Source organism: Vombatus ursinus, unplaced genomic scaffold (genome assembly GCF_900497805.2).
Source record: "Vombatus ursinus unplaced genomic scaffold, bare-nosed wombat genome assembly UNPS02011431.1, whole genome shotgun sequence".
NCBI lineage: Eukaryota > Metazoa > Chordata > Mammalia > Diprotodontia > Vombatidae > Vombatus > Vombatus ursinus.
Window position 1 is genome coordinate 4587106 of NW_020951209.1, and position 19767 is coordinate 4606872.

At 39.1% G+C, this 19767-nt stretch overlaps 1 protein-coding gene across 1 annotated transcript in view; it reads right to left on the bottom strand.

Annotated features, from left to right (window-relative positions):
- Nucleotides 1-16892, bottom strand: part of LOC114038899 (probable polypeptide N-acetylgalactosaminyltransferase 8) — a 29624-nt gene extending 12732 nt beyond the window's left edge. Inside the window, 6 exon segments of the mRNA XM_027856412.1 lie at nt 5389-5503; nt 6325-6522; nt 9572-9755; nt 12398-12564; nt 16603-16772; nt 16818-16892. Of these exon segments, the coding sequence (XP_027712213.1) occupies nt 5389-5503; nt 6325-6522; nt 9572-9755; nt 12398-12564; nt 16603-16772; nt 16818-16892 (909 nt within the window).
- Nucleotides 16893-19767: the final 2875 nt, after the last annotated feature.

The window sequence follows — 19767 nt, forward strand, 5'->3', positions numbered from 1 at the left end:
TAAGAGACATAGAGTATACAGAACAAGAGAGTTAATAATCCCCCAGCAAGCTCAAATCTAGATGATTTTATGTAGTTCTGAATGCTAGATTTTAGGAAGGAAATTTACAAACCATAGTACATCTAGAGGAATGGCCGTTATGAAAAATAAGGAGCTTTAAGACTGTGCTGGGCAAAGAATGTTTGAAAAAACAAGGAATATGTAGGCAGACATTGAGGGAACATGTCATGTTGAAGTATTTGAAGGGCTGTTGTAGTATGAGAGGGACTCACTCTGCTTGGCTTTAGAGGGGTGAACTATGAGCAATGCACAGAGGATGAAGAGAAATTTAAAAAAACTTGATAAAAGGAAAACCATCCTCACCGTTAGAGCTATGAAACATTGGAATGGATTGCTTTGGACATAACGAGTTCTCCTTTAACAAAGGTTTCCAAGAAAAGGCTGGGTGACTACTTAACAGGGATATTATAATAAGGATTCCCATTGAGTTTCAGGTTGCTCTATGGTCTCTGAGGAAGCAAATGGGGAAAAGAATGTAGGGAAAGAGATTTTTACCCATCCAGGCAGAGGTTGTGAATGGAAGACATTTTTATAATATATCAGCCCCAATGTTTTAATTAGAATATGAAAAATTGGTGATTTCTTAGATCTTCTATCTCAGATGGTTCCCACTAAGATGATTTCATCGTGAAAAAAGCCAAAGTTGGAAGTAGAAAGAAGTTTCTGTCACCTGTAATAAGATCAAGATAAAGTCCCTCACTTGGTTTCAAAGATCAATAGTTCAAGTACTGAATAAATGAAACATGGCAATGTGAAGGGAAAAAAAAAACCCAGAGTTACCTAGTGAACTATGAAATTAATGTGAATCAGTAGTGCAATAAAACAAACATTTATATGGCATTTACTATGTGTCAGGCACTGTACTAAGCACTTTAAAATTATATTCTCATTTGAGCCTCAGAACAACCCTGGGAGGTAAGTGCTATTATTATCCCCATTTTACAGATGAGGAAGCTGAGGCAAACAGAAGTTAAGTGATTTGCCCAGAGTCACGCAGCTAGTAAGTGTCTGAAGCTGGACCTGAACTCAGATCTTCTTAACTCCAGGCCCACTGTGCTATCCACTGCACCACCTTCCTGCTTAGTATATACCTAGCATAATGTGGCAACCCAAAACTCAGTATAATTTTGCATCACTATAATAGTAGAGTCCAGAGTGAAAGATGTGAGAGCTCTACTGTGCTTTAAGGCCACTTCATAAGTATTATGACCAGCTCTGGGTGAAATATTTTAGAAAAGAAATTGAAAAGCTGGTATGTATCCAGAGAAGGGCAAACCAGGATAGTGTGGGAACTCAAAACCATGTTATATAAGGATTCATTGAAAGAAATGACTCACAAAACTGATGCAAATGTCTAATATTTAATTCTCTCTCTCTCTCAGTTTTCTTTACATTTTATTTTTCTATGCACAAGTTACAACTGAAACTATTCTCTTCAGAGTTACCAATGATCTCTTAATTGTCAAATTTCACGGTCTTATCTTCATCCTCTGCAGCATCTGACACTGTTGACAATCATCTACTTCTCCATAGTCTCTCTTCCTACTGTGTTTTCATGATACCATTCTTTTTTTAAATAATATTTTATTTTCCCCCAATTACATGTAAAAACAATTTTAGCATTTCTTTTAAGTTTGAGTTCCAAATTCTATCCTTCCCTCTCCCCTCTCTCCTCCCTGAGATGGCAAGCAATCTGGTATAGGTTATATGTGTGCGATCATGTAAAACATTCCATGTAAGTCATTTTGTGCAAGAAGACTTGAAGAAAGAAAGAAGGAAGGAAAGAAAAAATGAAGGAAGGAAGATAGTATGCTTCAATCGGTATCCAGGCAACATCAGTTCTTTCTCTAGAGGCAGATAGCATCATGAGTCCTTCAGGACTGTCTTGGATCATTGCATTGCTGAGAAAAGTCAAGTCATTCACAATTCTTCATAGTATAATATTGTTATTAATGTGAACAATGTTCTCTCGGTTCTGCTCATTTCACTTTGTGCATGATACCATTGTTTCTTGGTTCTTCTCCTATCCATTTGACTATTCCTGTTTCTTTTGCTTGTTCAGGCATCTAGGGGATGGAGTAGATAGAGTGCCAGACCAGGAATCATGAAGACCTGAGCTTAAATATTGCCTCAGACACTTCCTAGGTGTGTGACCCTGGACATGTCTTCCTCAACCTCTTTTGGCCTCAGTTTTTTCCATCTATGAAATAGGAGTAAATGGAACACAGTACTTTGTAAACCTTAAAATGCTATGTTAGCTATTATTATTATTGTTATCATTAGAATTATTATTATCCATAGCATGATGCCTAACTCTGGGTGTCCCCCAAGGTTCTGTTCTGTTTCCCCTTTTCTTCTTTTTCTATACTCTCTCACTTCATAACTCTCTCAACTCCCAGGCATGATTAATATAACTATGCAAATAACTTACAGATTTATATATCCAAAGCCCTAATCTTTCTCCAAAACCCAAGTCCTTCATCATTGGACATTTCAAACAAATGCTCCATACACATCTCAAATTCAACATGTTCCAATAGAAGTCATTTTCTTCCCCAGATACCCACCCCTTTTCTGAACTTTCTTCTTTCTGTTGTGGGTACCATCATCAATGTAGTCATTCAGATCCTCATAGTCATCCTTGACTACTCACTTTCTCTTACTCAACATATCCAGTTGGTTGGGAAGTTTTATAGATTCTACTTCCATGACAAATCTCACATCTGTCCCCTTCTCTCTACTTTCATGGCCACCATTCTAATTTAGGCCCTCATCAACTCTTGCCTGGACTATTATTTCGATAGCCTCCTAAGTATTTTTCCTACCTAAAGTCTTTCTCTTCTTTAACCTGCCAAATGATATTCCTGAAGCAATGTGCTGTCAATAACACTTCCCTGCTCAGTCAATTCTGGTAACTTTCCTATTACCTTTAGGATAAAATAGAAATTTCTGTTTGGCATTTAAGGTCCTTCACAATTTGGCTCTAACCTGCCTTTCCAGTCTTACTTTGCATTATTCCCCTTAATACACTCCTTAATCAATGCAAATTGGCCTTCCTGGGGTTCCTCATATGCAATATTCCATCTCTCATCTCCATACTTTTACTTGGACTGGTCCCCCAGGTCTGAAACTCCTACTCAGGTCTACCTTTTTGAATTCCTAGTGCCTTTCAAAGTTCAGCTCAAAGACCACACCATGTATGAAGCGTTTTCTGATCACCTTAGCTACTTAGTCTTTCCCCCATGTTTTTATTTATATTACGTGTATTTATATTACATATTCATAAACAATTCATCTATATTATGCATATAATATATGTTGTATATGCTTATATGTGCATATGTCTTTATCTCTATATTTGAAATGTATACTTTTTTTTTTTTTGGTAAAGCAATCAGGGTTAAATGATTTGCCCAGGGTCACACAGCTAGTAAGTATCTGAGGCCAAATTTGAACTCAGGTCTTCCTGACTCCAGGGCCAGTGCTCTATCCATTGTGCCACTTAGCTGCCCTGAAATGTATACTTCTTTAAGGCAAGCATTGTTTCATCTTTGTCTTTGTATTCTCTGTACCCAGCATAGTCCCTGACACATGATAGGCAACTAATGAATGTTTGTAGTTAATTGATCTAGAATATAAAGTCATTGAATGAAGTTTTTTTTTACTATGATCTAGCACATTCCTTTGCATATAGTTGGTGCTTAATAAATTTTTCAGTTAAATTTAATTGAAAATTTATGGCCTTGAAAGAAGACTGGAATAAGAGTAGGGCACACATAATAGCTGTATTTCACTCAACTGTTTGAGGAATTGTTATATGGAAAAGGGATTAGGCTTGTTTAGCTTGGTCCTGGAGGGAAGACTAGTTGGAAGTTACAGAAATATATATTTCAATTCAACTTAAGTAAAAACTTTGAGTGGCTCAAAAGTAGAATTTAGGGCTCTATGCAAGGATTATTGAGTTCTCTGTCAATGGACATCTTCAAGTAGATTACTGAATACAAGTTATACAATAAGAAGGTTACTTGTGCTCGAAGGGGAAAAAAGGCATCTTAGGTTCTTGATTCCAAGTTCTGTTTTACACAAAATCAAATTGGAGAAAATTTTCAACCCACAAGAAGAAAATGGCAAAACATGCAAAATTTCATTATGGTTCACTAGAATAATTCGGTTTCCTTATACATTGCACAGTAGAAGATTATAAGTATGGTGAAAGATTATAATACATTGTATGTATGTTTCTCCTTTAATGGATGATACAGTTGAAGAATAATCAGTATAAAGAAAGCTTGGCAACAGACCAAACTCAGCAACATTATTCAAGAGGTATTTAAGAATAAAACTAGCAAGAGGCAACAAAACGGCAAAGGAAAGATATATAATGATTTTTGTAACAAACTTTTTTCCTATGGCATATTAAAAACAATAGTTTAGATGTAAATTGGAATGTGGAAGCACTGTGGATTAGCAAGAACCAAAATCCCAAGGGTTGTGATTTAGAAAAGACACCTGTGAAAATGGAACTAACAAAAAAGATATACTAGAGGAATTCTCAATGCCTTAAAACTGTGCAGGACACCTGAGCAATTGAAAGTTGTGCTTTATCCAAACTGTATTCACGCCCCAAGTTTGTACTTCATAAAAAGCACTTCACTGTGTGCTCTTGAACTGACTATATACTAGATGTACATCTAGATGGGAGAAAGGAAACCACCCTTTAGTAAGAAAATGTTGTCATTGTTGTACAGCTAGTTGGTGTAGGAATCAAGCACTAAAAATCTGACCCCTTGACTCCCATCCCTGGGAATTTTCCATACTATGTTAGACATCAATAAAATATGTTTACTACTAGACTAATAAGACACAGGTCAACCATTATATATTAAAATATAACTGTTCTTCCTTTGTCTTCCTGGGTCCTCTTTACTTCAACCTTTTCTCTCTAAGTAGGCTTCAGCATGGTCAAATGTCACTACTTTGGGTCTTCCAGGCTTAATTGGTGGCAAATCTCAGGTCTTTTTGGAAAATTCTCAGTATATCTTATAGAATCTACACTTTTCTTGGTGAGAGAGAGGTAGAGGACCAAAATGGTAACCACCTGTTGAGTTTCACTTCAGTCATTCCCCAGCATCCAGTGATAATTAGAATATTATATTCCATGAAAACCCCACCCAAAGAATTCTGTCTCCTACTCCTTCCCAAAGCTCTTCTCAGCCACCTGACAATTTGAGCATTTCTTATCCTTAAGCAAAAGAGATCCAATGGTACACAATTATTCTATAACTGTTTCTACTCATGGCTTGCACAAGAAAAAGACCAAAAATTTACCCTCAAGCCTAGTTCCACATTTTCTCCTCCATAGACTTGCATTCCTTTATCAAGGGATCCAATCTCTTTCAAGAACAGTCTGTCTGCAGCAAAGCTGCCCATGATGGAAGGACTCCTGTGGAAACACACAGCAGGAAATGGGAACTGACAGAGCATTGATATGAAGATGCAAGTAGAGGTGGGGTCTGCATGTAGAAGGAGAAGAAGAGAAGGAAGAAAAAAGAAAAAGAGGAGGAGGAAGAGGAAAAGAAGGAAGAAGAGAAGAAAAAAGAGGAGGAAAAGAGGAGGAGAAGGATGAGGAGGAGAAGAAGGAGGAGAAGAAGAAAGAAAAATAGACACAATAATGCCATGCTGGCATTTTTAAACTATGCCTCACAAGTCACTATGGAGATGCAGCGGACTCAGAATGCAGAATGAGACATGTTTTTTTGTTTGTTTTTGTTTTTGACATGGCTAATATAGGAACTTTTGTCTCTACTTATTTGTTCCAGGAGTTTGTTTTGCTTTTTTTTCCACTGGGACAGAGCCATGTGCAAGGGCCAGGACATGACTGTTCATTGATAAAAAGCAAAATAACAGGGAAACAGGGATGAAGGAGGGCAAGAGCAAACGACTATTTGTGCTAAAGATGTCCTCTCAGTTTAAAAGTCTTCATCAAGACTTTTAAAGAGGAATACATCAATTTAGGGTCAGTTTTCCCCAGAGACAGGGAGCTGAGCCCTAATCAGTCTTTGATGGCTCTTTGTATCCTATGATATTTTTGCTTTGTTATACAGATTGCCAAAAAATTGTATAAACTCAGAAACTTCTATCTGATTCAGAAGAAAAGTCCTAGCTGATCCTTACATCTTAGAAATAGCCTTACTTGTTTCCAAGCTGAAAAAAAATTAAAGTCTCTGGGACTATAAATGATAGTTGCAAGTTCTCCAGACTTACTTCACTGGTGCAGTATCATCCTTCAATTTAAACCAGCTTTTTGGCACAGGATTGTAGAGGCACCAGAGGGCCCAGTCAAATCCAATAGAGGCTAAGGGATAATGTTCCACTTCCAAGGTGTCAAAATGAATTTTGCCAAACATGGGAGACACAATCACAGTGCGGTCTTCCTGGATCCTTGCTAAGATGGGCTCTGCCCTAGAAAGATAGCGTAAGAGTGCTGGACTATGTTAAGACAATGCCAGTGAGATGTAGGGTAATCTACACCAAATATTTCTCTTTACCACTAACTTTTCTACTTTTTCCCACCATGTAATGCTGAACAGAGATTTAACTAGGATGAGGTGACTGGCCCAAGGCACCAAAATTTAGAGGGTGCAAACAGAATTCACACTACTTCAGCAGCATAGAGACAAATCAGCTAAGCAGTTAGCAAGATCAACTAGTTAAAATAAGAAGCTACCAGATAACATAATTCCTTCCTCCAGCAACCATACCCCAGGAGAATTTCTCCCCAGCCTGGCCCCTATTTCCCTGAAACTCAGTGGTGTCTTTTCCAGCAACAAACTAGTGGTATCTTACTGTCTTTCCCCATCAACAGGCTATATTTCTCAGGGTCTCTCCACCCAACTAAACTTATCTTTAAAAGTTTCTTTGAGACTAGGCTCAGGGTACCAAAATTGCTAGTTACAGTTCTACTGGATGGTGAGATACAACAGTTGAAATTTTAGGGTGAGTCTGGAACCTCCAGAGTGATTAGGGCAGAATGATGGATTTATATCAAGACCAGTTTGTAGTTGGAAATCCCTCTACCCCAACATTAAGCACCTCTCAAAAATCAGATTCTGTTCTAGGGGATCAGGAAGGCAGATTGATTGAAAGACAACCCAAGGAATTCTGAGTCATTCTTGGGTGAAAGTTTCTAGTTTAATTTAGTTCTAGGAATAAAAGAATGTTAATGATGTTAAGACCATCAACTCCATTTGATAGCCAGGGGTAGCATCCCTCCCATGACCATGTCATCAGAAACTGGACCTGTAACAAATATAGCCAGGAGCAGAGGGAGACTTGCTGAAGATAAGAGCAATATCTCCTTGCATTTGAAAAGAATACCATCTGTGAATTCTAAAAAAATACTTCCAATAATCCTTAGTTATGCATTTATCCTTTGGCCATACATACATTCTCTACGTTGTGCCTCAGTATTGTACATTAGGCTTGTGACTATTCTTTGCATTTGGAGTAACTTGGTGGGACAGTGAACAGAGCACTGGAGTTAGAAGACTTCAGTTTAAATCTAGCCTCGTACTTTTGTTAGCCGTGTGACTCCAGGCAAGTCACTTAACTTCTATCTGCTTCAGTTTCCTCATCTGTAAAATGGGGATAATTATAGTACCTACCTCCTAGGGTTGTTGGGAAGAAAAAAGAGATAATATTTCTAAAGCATTTTGCAACCATAAAGTGCTATGTAAATATAATAGCTATCATCATCATCATCATCACCATTGTTATTATTATTATTATCATTCTGTGTGTATTTGTGAAAGAGTGTACTCCAGAGTTTGGGGAGGATTCTTTTTGTACCTGTCCCTTCTACACTAGCTTTGTAAATAACATTTCTAAAATTTAATTCACTATGGCTGATAATGTTAGGAGCACGGCAGTGTAAGCTCATGTGTGATAGCATTAGAAACCCCACAATCTTCAGAGTTACTTGATTATGGAATCCTGAGATGACAAGTAGCCATTGCTCTCAGGGGACCTAGGCCACCAATTAGTTGAAGTTGGGGAAGTAGCAATATATACATGCAATATAAATTGCAGAAAGATATTAACAGATGGAGGGGGGACCAGGAAAGGTTTCATGTGGAAGGCAGCACTTCAGCTGGGTGTTTTAGGAAACTACAGATTCTAAGAGAAAGAGGTGAGGATGGAATGTGTTCTAAGTAGGGTGTGCAGCCAGAGCGTGGAAACAGGAGAGGATTGGTATGTATAAAGAACAGTAAGAAGACCAAATTGGTTGGACCATAGAATGTGTGAATGTGTAACAAGACAAGAAAGGTAAGATGGGGAAGTCGATGAAAAGCAAAATAATAAGGGAATGGAACTCCTCAAACAGAGGAGTTTATATTAGATACTAGAGGAATCACTGGATTCTACTGAATAGAGGAGGACATAATTAGACCTGTGATTTAGGAAAATCATTTCAGAAGCTAAAGAGGAAAGATTTTGAGTGGGGAAAACCTTGAGGCAGGGAGAACAATTAAAAAATTGCAATAGTCCAGAGGACAAGGGATAGGACCTGAACTAAGGTGGTAGCTGTGTGAATAGAGATAAGGGACCAGATGCAAGAGATGCCATGGAAGTAGAAACAAAATCAGATACCTATTCTGTGAGGTGATTGCCATTGTCACCTTCATTTTACAGAGAAAGAAACAGATGGTGATAGAAGTTAAATGAGTTGTCCACCGTCACATAGCCAGTAAGTGTCCAAGATGGGATTTGAATTTAGGACTTCCAGACTCCAGGTTCAATGATCCAAGTTCATTGGGCCACCTAGCTGCCTTTAATAAATCTCAAGTTTTGTGACATGAGTCTTTTTGTCCTTTTCAAAACTCTCTATTTCAATCTGAAGTATTAGAATATTCTAGGTAATCAGTCAGTCAATAACATTTATTCAGTGCCTACACTGCACTAGGCTCTGTGCTAAGCCATAATGATACAAAAAAAGACAAAAGTCAATCCCTGCTCTCAAGGAGCTCACAGACTAGTGTGGAAAGATGACACAAAACCAGCTATGTATAATTAGGATATATACAGCTTAAATTGTTCAGAAGTGGCCAAATTTGAATCCTAGGTGACAGAGAGCCACTGAAGTTTATTGAATGGGGTGGGGGGGGGGAGAGGAAGGTCACATGATCACTTTAGGTAAATTAATTTGAGTGGAGTGAAGGAAGGAAACCAACCAGAAGGCTATTGCAATAGTCTAGGAGTGAGGTGGTGAGGACCTGTGGTGGTGGAATCAAAAGAAAAAAGGAAGTATATGCTAGAGATATTAGGAAGGCCTTTGCATTACATTATACCTACTGCCAGAGACAAAAGGATCTTCTTCCTTTGGGCTTCCCCTTGTCTAAGATCTGGTGCCATCTTTGCCCATCTCTACCTTATCCCTCTAGGGACCCATGAAAAGGTATATCATTTTCTTATTCCCCTTCCCCAGATATATATCCAATATATGGAGTCTTACCAACCAACATTCACTTCAACATGAGCATCTAAGATAATGACCACATCCTCTTTAGCAGCTTTGCAGCCAGAGATACGGGCCTGAGTGAGCCCCTTCCTCTTCGTGTGATGAATCAGCTTCAGCAGCTTGGGATACTTGAGGTTGTAAACCTGGATCTGTTTACCCAAATTTTCCTTTAGTTCATCTAGCAACAAAGCACAATTTTTATTGATGCAGCATTCAATATGGCACAGCAGTTAAGTGGTACAGTGGATAGAGTGCTAGGCCGGGAGTCAGGAAGACTCATCTTCCTGAGTTCAACTCTGGCCTCAGACACTTACTAGCTGTGTGACTCTGGGCAAGTCATTTAATTCTGTTTGCTTTAGTTCCTCATCTCTAAAATGAACTGGAGAAGGAAATGGCAAACTATTCCAGTGTCCTTGCCAAGAAAATCCCAAATAGCGTCACAAAGAGTTGGACACCACTGAAAAACAACTGAACAACAACGACAACAATTAATATGTACTTTGTAAATATGGGTAGAGATATCCTTATTGAATGTTCAACAAATTCCTGGGATATTAAGTGTTAGGGTGAATCTCCCTTGTTACAATTTCTACGCCCACTTTCACCTTAACAAAGGGGCACATGCACCATTGTCTTCCAAGCTAGATACCTCTAGATTTTTCCAAAGCAATATGTGTACATATAACTTACACCTCGTTCTATGTGGTCCATTTGTGCTTAAGTATATCTGAAAGGATCTGGACTCAACTGTGCATTGTTTTCTGGTTTATATTTCAGGAGCAGGACAGATCCATACATCCATACATACCATTCATGATAGAATTCAACCTAAGATATAGCTGGTGAAACAACACCACTGTAAGAGGAGTTGATCAAGAGAGACTCTTATCAATCTGATGAGGCCTCCAATCATCTTTGTGAAATTACATAGGATAAACCTTTGTTTACGACACCTGAAGAGCACCTGTCATAGAAGGGAGGGAATCTCTTATTCCTTCTGCCAATCCATATAATGGATAGAGATAATTTGTCAAAGGGAATATATCAAGGTTGAAAGGGAAATATTTATATAAGAATGAGAATTCCAGAGGGCACAGTAGGAGAACCTAGTAGAAGGGACTTCTCTTAGGTGAAAGTGGATTTGGGAAAAGCAAGGGCTGAGCTATGAAGATGGCCTTTAAGTCAGGGAGCCTTGGGTTCAAGTCCCACCTATGACATATTAACTGTGGAGTCAATACATGAAGATGGAGTGTCCTGTTCCTGGAACAGAAAAGAGGCCAGTGTCACTGGATTAAAAGTACATGGGGTGGTGTAAGGTAAAAGAAGATTGGTAAGGTGGGGTTGGGGTGGGGTGCAGTTTTGAAAGACTTTGAATGCCAAACAAGGGATTTTATATTTGATCTTGGTGGAGATAGGGAACCAATGGAATTTGTTGAGGGGAGTGTGTGACGTGATCAGATCTGTATTTTAGGAAAGTCAATTTGACAGCTGAGAGGAGGATGGACTAGAGTGGGGAGAATCAGGCAGGAAGACCAACCAGCAGGCTATTGCAATAGGCTATTGTGAGGTGATAAGGGACTGAATCAAGCTGATGGCAGTGTCAGAGGAGAAAAAGGAATATACATGAGAGTTGTTGCAAAGGTAAAATCAATGGGACTTGACAATTAACTGGATATGGGGTGGGATTGAGAAAGAGTGAGGAGTTGAGGCTGACACCCAGATTTCAAGCTTGAGTAACTGGGAGGGTTGTGATGTTCCTGACAATAATAAGGCAGTCTGGAAGGGGCACCGATTTGGGAGAAAAGATAATGAATTCAGTTTCAAGCACGTTGAGTTTAAGAAATTTTTCCTTGTTGTGAGGAAAAATAAGAGAGACAGAGACAGAAACAGAAACAAAAACAGAGAGACAGAGACAGAGATTACCCGATTTTCTTCTTTTGGGTCATGCTGCCCCCATGATGAATCTGGCCTCCACTTGAACCAGAGTCAGAGCCTCAAGGCGGCATCCCCAGGGCTGCACATGATATCTGAAGGGTTTGACTGGGATCTTGGGATTTGGTTCCAGTTAACCTCAATCCCAATTGTTTAATTCCCTTTTATGTTCATCTGAGCTTGATTTCTTTTAAAGCTATCCTATTCCCCCTATTTTGAGGGGATTTAAACCTCCATTTGAATTGCCCTATGGTTTTGTAGGGACCCACTAAAGAAATTTGGAGCACCTTGTCTTTTGCAAGGAGCACTGATCCATAGTCACAGAGACTGATGGGTCAACCAGGAGCTTCTGTGTCAGATTATGTCCTTTAGCAACAATTTATCATTCTGTATTCTCAACATTCTAATGTCCAATTATTAAAAAAAAATCCATAAGATATTAGGGGAATGGGATTAGGTAATCTTGGATTATACAGCCTCCCCCACACATACATTCCAATGTTTAACATCTCTCTCTGTCAAAAAATCCTTATCCCCGGCCTAAATTCTTGTTGCTGTAATTTGTTTTGTCCCCAGTGGAGCTAGAGAACGGGGCAGATTATCCTCTGAGTCAGAATCTTTGAAAAGTGTCACCAGATTCCTAGGTGAAAACTCTTACCAGCCTTAAGCCTTTTATTCTCCAGCCTGCAGTTCCTTTGTTCCTTTACTCTTTCCTTACAAGTCACATGCTCTAATCCTTTTGTCAGATATGTGGCTCTTTTCTATACCCTCTCGAATTTCTTTATGTGAATCAAACTAGTTTAGACCCAAAAAAGTTAGTAAATCCCTCTGTAAGACTTGTATAACTTCCAAACCAGAAACAAAGTGCCTCCCCAGTATTCAACTCACCATCTGAGCTAAAGTCATCTACCAGGATGAGCTCTTTCAGCAGATGGGCAGGAGTCCGATGGATGATGCTGTTGATGGCCCGTTGTATGATTGACATGGCTTCATTCATAATTGTGAGAATGACACTGAGAGTTGGAAGTTGGTGTGGATATGTCTTCTCAAGACACCTTTAAGAGAACAAACTATCAATGATGATGCATTATTATTGTATGGTTTAGGCCACATCCTCCAAAGTCACTTAGCCCATCCCTCTGTCTGGAATGCCTTAATCATCCCTGACAGATAACCACTACTCAACTAGTTAAATACACATATTTTTCAAAACCACCTTAAAAACTAGGGGAAAATAGAATAATAAATTTGTCTCTGTTGTACAAAGGAGGAAAATTTCATCAATAAAAGGCAGGAAATGAGTAAAAACCAAATATATAATAGAAGAAAACTCATGAAATTCTGAACTTCTACTCTGGCATGTATGTGTATGTGTATTCTAGATATCTACTTTCACGGTTAAAGGAAATTCTCTCTGAGGAAAATCTCTATACAAATTCATCACAACATTCATATTCACAACTCTTTATCTATCTATCCATCCATCCATCTATCTATCTATCTATAGCCTTAGGGTCACACAATCAATGTATATCAGAGACAGGACTTGTATCTATGTCTTTCTGACTCTAAGGAATAGATAGGTCTGTACACAATGGATGTGTATGTATATAGGTAGGCATAAATGTGTGGATATATGTTTATATAGTATCTAAAGGCAGAGACAATACCAAAAGAGAATAAAAAATCTTGGACAAAATTAACACTAAAAAAGTGACCAAGGCACCAATAACTACTGACATATATGTCTTCTTCCCCATCTATAGAAAATTTTAATAAGAATCATTTATTCATATATCATAGGCTATTCATCCATCCTGGATGATAATTACAGGTAGAGAAAAGGCAACCTTTCATAAGCATTATTCTGCAGTAGATTAGATAGATAGGCTAGGTGGATAGAACATTTATTTGTCACTTATTATGTTCCAGACACTGTGCTAATCTTTGGGAGCACAAGTACAAGGAAGTGAGCTAGATCCTGCCCTCAAGAAGCTTACATTCTAATGGGGGAAGACAACACTTAAGAGCTAAATAGCAGAAGGGCAGGGTGGGGTGAAGTGGAAACATCTGTAGAGTCAAGAGAGTAGCCATGAGAGAAGTGAGCTATGGTTGGCTGGGGCATTTCCTCAAGTGGAAGTTCTGGGCAAGAGCTCACCAATGTGAAGAAAGGGCTACGTGAGTGGAGGCATCTCCAGGGAGATTTCAAGGAAGTGGCATGAAGGTCAGGGCCCCAGTAAGATAAGGTGAAATCACTATCCCATCAGAGCTGAAGGACCCAGTGCTAGAATCTAAGCATCTGTGTGAAATGGAGATAATGAGAGAGTTGAGCTATGGTGAAAAACCATCCAGGAAGTGATGTGGATGTCTGGGCCCCAAATATGTACAAAATCTAAGAACTGACCATGCTTAATATTTGATGATGGTTTTTTAAAAAGTATTTTATTCAGTAAAGCAAAATGGTGTTTTAAAAGTTCTCTCCCAGCAAGGTGTCTTCTATTCAGAACTGTTCAAGATTCCTTGAAAGTTATAACATATGTAACTTCATTTAGCAAACGTCTAATTATAAGCATCAGGCTAGTTTAGATCTCCCATTGGTGGATGATACTGTTATATTTACATCAAATCCCAGGACATTGATGATGCTGCTGAAATGATCCATAACCATTTGAAATATTTTAGCCTGACCATCCACACAGGTAAAGTGGATGAAGAATGTTTATTATGCACATTATGACATGCAATAGGATAGAACACCTATACAACTTTTCTAGATAGATGGATAGATAGGTGTGTACACACATGCTCATGGACACACACACATACGCACACACACATGCATGCATACACATTCACATAAACCATGAGACCTTTCCATTTAACAGCTGAAATCTTTATGTGTTGTCTTCCATGATGAAAAGGTCAGCTCTTGGGGAGCTGGAATTGTTTTATATTTTTATTTGTTGTATTCTTTGAACTTAGCACAGCGTTTTGCAAATAATAAGCACTTAGTAAATGATTTTTCATTCATTACCCAGAGACCGTAAAGGGGCAGACAAGTGGACTGAAAGAAATTACAGGGGGCCCTTTGCTGGTCCTGGGCACAGCTAGCTCTGATTGGCAACTCTGCTATGCATATGCAGTTTCCCAGAAGAGAGGAGCACCTGTGGTCAGTGACAAGAGAGCAGGGGATCTGGTCAAGGTTCCAAAGCAGAGAGGAGCACCAGCACTTGCTGGTGGAGGTGCTGGGGCATTTCTGGGTAAAGACCAGAGCTCAGACCAGGAAAACAGTGATCATGCCTCTCTCCAGATCATACCACTTTGGAAGCACCAAGAACTTGTCTACCCCCAGAATTAGCTCTGAAAACAGCGGCATGAAAAAGCTTGAAGTTTGGGATGGTGCCCAAGGCCAAACCACACAAGACCCAGAAGCAATCAAACATGGAAACATAGTGTTCAATAAAACCAAGGACTCCAACTATCTGGAAAAGGACAAATGCTATTTGATAAAAACTGATGAGGAACTGGAAACCAGTCTGACAGAGAAATTAGCTTTCTCCAAAGCTCCAGATGAAAATGTCACCTAGATGTAAAAGGTCATTCATAAACAAATTAGAGAAAGAGGGATAGAGACACCTTTCCAGGCCTGGAAAGAAGGAACATTCAAGTTCTTAAGCAAATTTTATGCAGATTTAATTCACTTCCAAAACTGGAGTGAAGGCCTATCAGGTAGGGGAAGAATTCTTTACCAAGCAAGGGATAGAAAGGATCACAGGAGATAAAATAGATATTTCTATCAGATTCACAGTAATGAAAAAGAGTAACAAAAAAAAGAATTGTATATATGCTAACTGACTTTCTTTTTCCTGGCTACCACAGTTTTTCTGACCATCCATTAACCTTATTCTCCAGTGCTCCAGAGAGTGGATATGATCAGCGTTTAGGAAACAGCTGAAAAAATTGTGGACTACAAGCACGATGGAAAAAAAAAAGTGACTAATGATAGCCAACAGCTACATAGCACTTACATGACAGGCACTGTTCTAAGCACTTTATAAGTATTATCATGTTTGATTCCTCACAACAACCCTAAGAGGTAGGTGCTATTATTATCCCCATTTTACAGATGAGGAAACTGAGGCAAAGAGAGGTTAAGTGACTTGCCTGAAGTTAGACAGCTAGTAAATGCCTGAGGCCAAATTTTAACTCTGGTCTTCTGGACTACAGGTCCATCACTCTATCCACTGTGCCATCTAGCTGCCTGTATGAAGAATACTTAGAAATAAAGGAGGACAGGAAGTCATGCCCAAGCAGAGAGTGTATTAGAACAATTTACAACTATATAAAAAATTTGGAGAAGAAGAGAATATGGAAGGAAACAAAAAGTTTTATTATTTCATTAAACTTAATGACTGCAACTTTTTAAATAAATTGTAAGTCGTGTAGTTTACAGTTTTATGCAGTTATTTCATTTTCTGATTTTCTGCTTTGACTCTAAGATCTTCTTCTGTATTTTCCATAGTGTCTCACAGAGCTGGGCACATAAAAGAATGCTCAGTAATAGGAAAAAAATGTGGACAGGACAGAGGGATTCTGAAAGGGAAAGAAAGGGAAAGAAAGAAAGGAAAAGAACATTATTTAAAGTTGGTCATATGTTGAAGGGGACCTGGAAAGAGAATTTGAGAAATTTGAGTAGATTGTCAGATTATTAGGGTACTGTGTTACCTCAGGCAATTCACTTAATGGTCTGTGCTTCTGTTTCCTGATGTGTAAAATCAAGGGGTTGGTATAGACAATATCTAAGGTCCATTTCAATTCTAATAATCCTATAGATCTATGAATTCTCCATTCACTGTCTGTATTTTCATGGCCATTTAATCTCTCCAAGGCTCAATTTCCTCACATGAGAAAAAAGAAAAACACTACTTCTCCTTCTAGATTTCATTATGCTACTATAATGCCTTGACTTCCCTCAGTTCATTCTTTATACCATTTTCTTCCTATCTATCCTCCCAATTCCGCACTCTCAAAATTGTGTAACCTTAAGTGGAAGCACTTTCAGCATGAATAGACTTATGTAAATCCAACTTCACCTGGGATTGCGACCGTCTTTGAAAGACCGATTGAGGGGCAACTGGTCACTCAGGTAAACATTGTAACCAAACTTCATGAAGAGGCTCTGAGCTTCAGTCTGCTGGGACTCTGATAGGCCTTCACCCCAGTTATGGAAAAGTGCTGAGTCTGGGTAGAGTTCGCTCAAGACCTTGAGTCACGCCTTCTTTCCAGCCCTGGGTTCCAATGACTGGACACGATTCCCTCCATCCTTCAGCTTTATTGGTTGCCCGATGATAACCTCTTCCTGTTCCATCTCCTGTTGCGTCATGGAGTGTCTTGTAAAATTATCTAAATTTAAGGAAATTCAAAGAGAATGTTTCAAGCAAACTCCAATCTGTCTATCCATCCCAATTTCTCAAAGACTCTCTTACTTCTGAGATTCAGAAATCTTGGCCTCAGAGGATATAAAATACTGCAGGAAAATGTCCTATTTGGGATCAGACGCTCTAATATATCTGCTGCACAGCATCGATGCTCTAGGGGTACTATTCCCACTGCTTCCATTAAACACTACTTGTTAGGTGTCCCATACTTTCAGGACTTGGGTACCTGACTAGTTCTGACCAGTTTATCAAATTCACACTAAGTTGCTAGTGCCATTGAAAGACTCAGTATGTTTCCATACTTGGGATGTTTGAATTTTAAGGGGAAATTCAGGTGATTACATGGTTTAACCCAAAGAAATAAATATCTAATGCTGGAAATTCTGGCATTAAGTCAGACCATCGGGGAAAACATTTGTGGAGAGCCTTTCAGAGACCATGACTGTCTCTATTAGACGCACTGATAAGAGGACTCAACTACAGCATTAGAGAAATGGGTTTAACCCAGCCTCTTGTATTGGTCACATTCTGCACCTTTTCTAGGCTGCCTACTCCTAGAGTTAGATGACATCTCCAGTAGACAGAACAATTCTGGAGCATCAACAAGAGACAGACCACCTGGAAAGAGCACAAGCAGAAGGAAAAATAATGTGTTAGACTAAATCTAAGGTCCGTCTAGCTCTGAAACCTTATGTTTTTACAATCAATCAATCAGCAAGCTTTCACTGTGTTCTAGTCACTATGCTACATTTTGGGCATACAAAGATGAAAATAGAAGTGTCTACCCTAAAGGAGTTTGCATTCTATCAAAATAGGACCTCATCTATAAGAAGAGCCATTGACTCCTGCTCCTGTTTTAATTTTGTTTTGTTTTTTAACGTTTTGCTTTGTTTCTGTTGTTGCTGACCCTGCTGCTATCCTGTTGTCTCCTACACTGGCCCCACCATAGCCATACCAATTCCACTAACCACTCTTTTAACCTCAGGGTTTCTCTCCTCTCTGCAACCATGGAATGGATGGATGTTCCATTTCATTTTCACATATGTTTGAGTCAGATCTGACATTTCATTGCTATAAGGAATGGTTCCAGGGAGGAAATACATCTATAATTTACATTTTTAAAGATTTTCCTAGAGAACTGGGAAGTTGAGTACCTTGCCCAGAGTCACACAATGTGTTTGAGGCAGTTCTTGAGCCCAGGTCTTCCTGACTGTAAGGCCAGCTCTCCTTATATTGGAACACATTGTTTCTCATCTTCATGTCACCATCTCCCATTTTCCTCATGTTTCTTAAACAACCTCAACAAAAATTGAATGAACTATTTTGTGTAGAATGCTATGCTAAGTGTAGGGGAAGATACAAAAATTAAACAAGGACCACCCTACCCATATGGAGCTCATGTCTAGTTAGTAGTTGCCAGAACTACTAGTAGTGACCTGAGCATTCATTGCACATTTTATTTTTAATGGGAATTTTTTTCTGCTCTCTGCTGTACTAAATTCTACTCTCCTAATCTCAGTTGCCATTTTAAAATCACTTGAATGAAGCCTCCTACACCTTTTCCTGACCATTTTAGCAACTTTTTCATCCACTCCCTTGTCTTTCATCATGTGTAGGACATTTGTTGTGCACATGTGATATAGACTGACAGATTTCGTATGGGCACATGGTCACCAGTTAGATAAGGATCCTGGCTTCTCCATTAAGCCCAGGGACATTTGAAAAATGATTTTTATTACACAACTGAAGCATAAATATACATTTTTGTTTGCAAGTGGAAAGTTCCCCAACCCAATTCCAAGATTTGGTCTCTGAAGCCCTTCCCCACAGATCATGATTCCAAGGAGTCCATGTGCAATCTTACCTAGATCATAAACAGTCATCTCCCCAAAAGACCAACTTGTTGAATCATCCTGTAAGGAAGGAGACAAGGCATTCTGCTCTCCATGAGGTCTTTTTGCCTTTACTCTGTGGAGGATTCCCTTGATAAAAATTAGCAGAACAACTTGAATGGCCAAGACCAGAACTAGCCTTTTGGAGAAAGTCCTTGGGAACATTATTCTTGGCACCATCCGTCTTCTATCCATCTGCTCCTACTGGTTCAGTTCTATGGTCCTTTGGGGAGGGTTCAGAAAGAGATGAAGATCATCCCCAGGGAAGTTTCCACAATGATCTTGACTTATCAGGTGCAGCACTATGATGCCCCAAGGAGACAAGTGTTTCCTATTCAGAGAGTTGTCTGATACTGCTCAGCTTTTCCTATGGGCCCTGCTAAGCCTTTGGAATGTGCTGGGATAGACTTTCAAACACTTATGAACCAGCCTATTAAAACTTGCAGGCCTTTGGGAAATAAATTAATCTGCATCCAAGGGAATGGCTTCATGATTGGTTAGTTGAATACATGGCAATGTACCTCTATCAGGGAATATCGGGTCTGGGTATTGTGGATACAGTCGGGGGAAGGGAGGGAATAGAGAAAGAAAAGGATCTAGAAAAAGATCTTCCTGGAGGGAGTCCCTTAGGGAGATGACAGGAACATGTGTCCCATTCCTTAGGATCTCTCCTGGGGATAAATGGAGCATGACCAACTAAAGGATAAACTTGCAGAAGATCACTATAATTAAATTGTTCCTCTCCAACATACTCTTAATCTTCCCCATTTCATCAACCAATTGTGGAAGACCAGTAGGATGTAATAGAGGGAATCTTCGACTTGAGATAAATATACCCAAATGCCAGTCTCAAGCCTGACCTACTTTTCCCCCATACCTCTTCTTGCTTCACACTAAACATTCTCATTCTAAGGGTTAGTCACAAAAC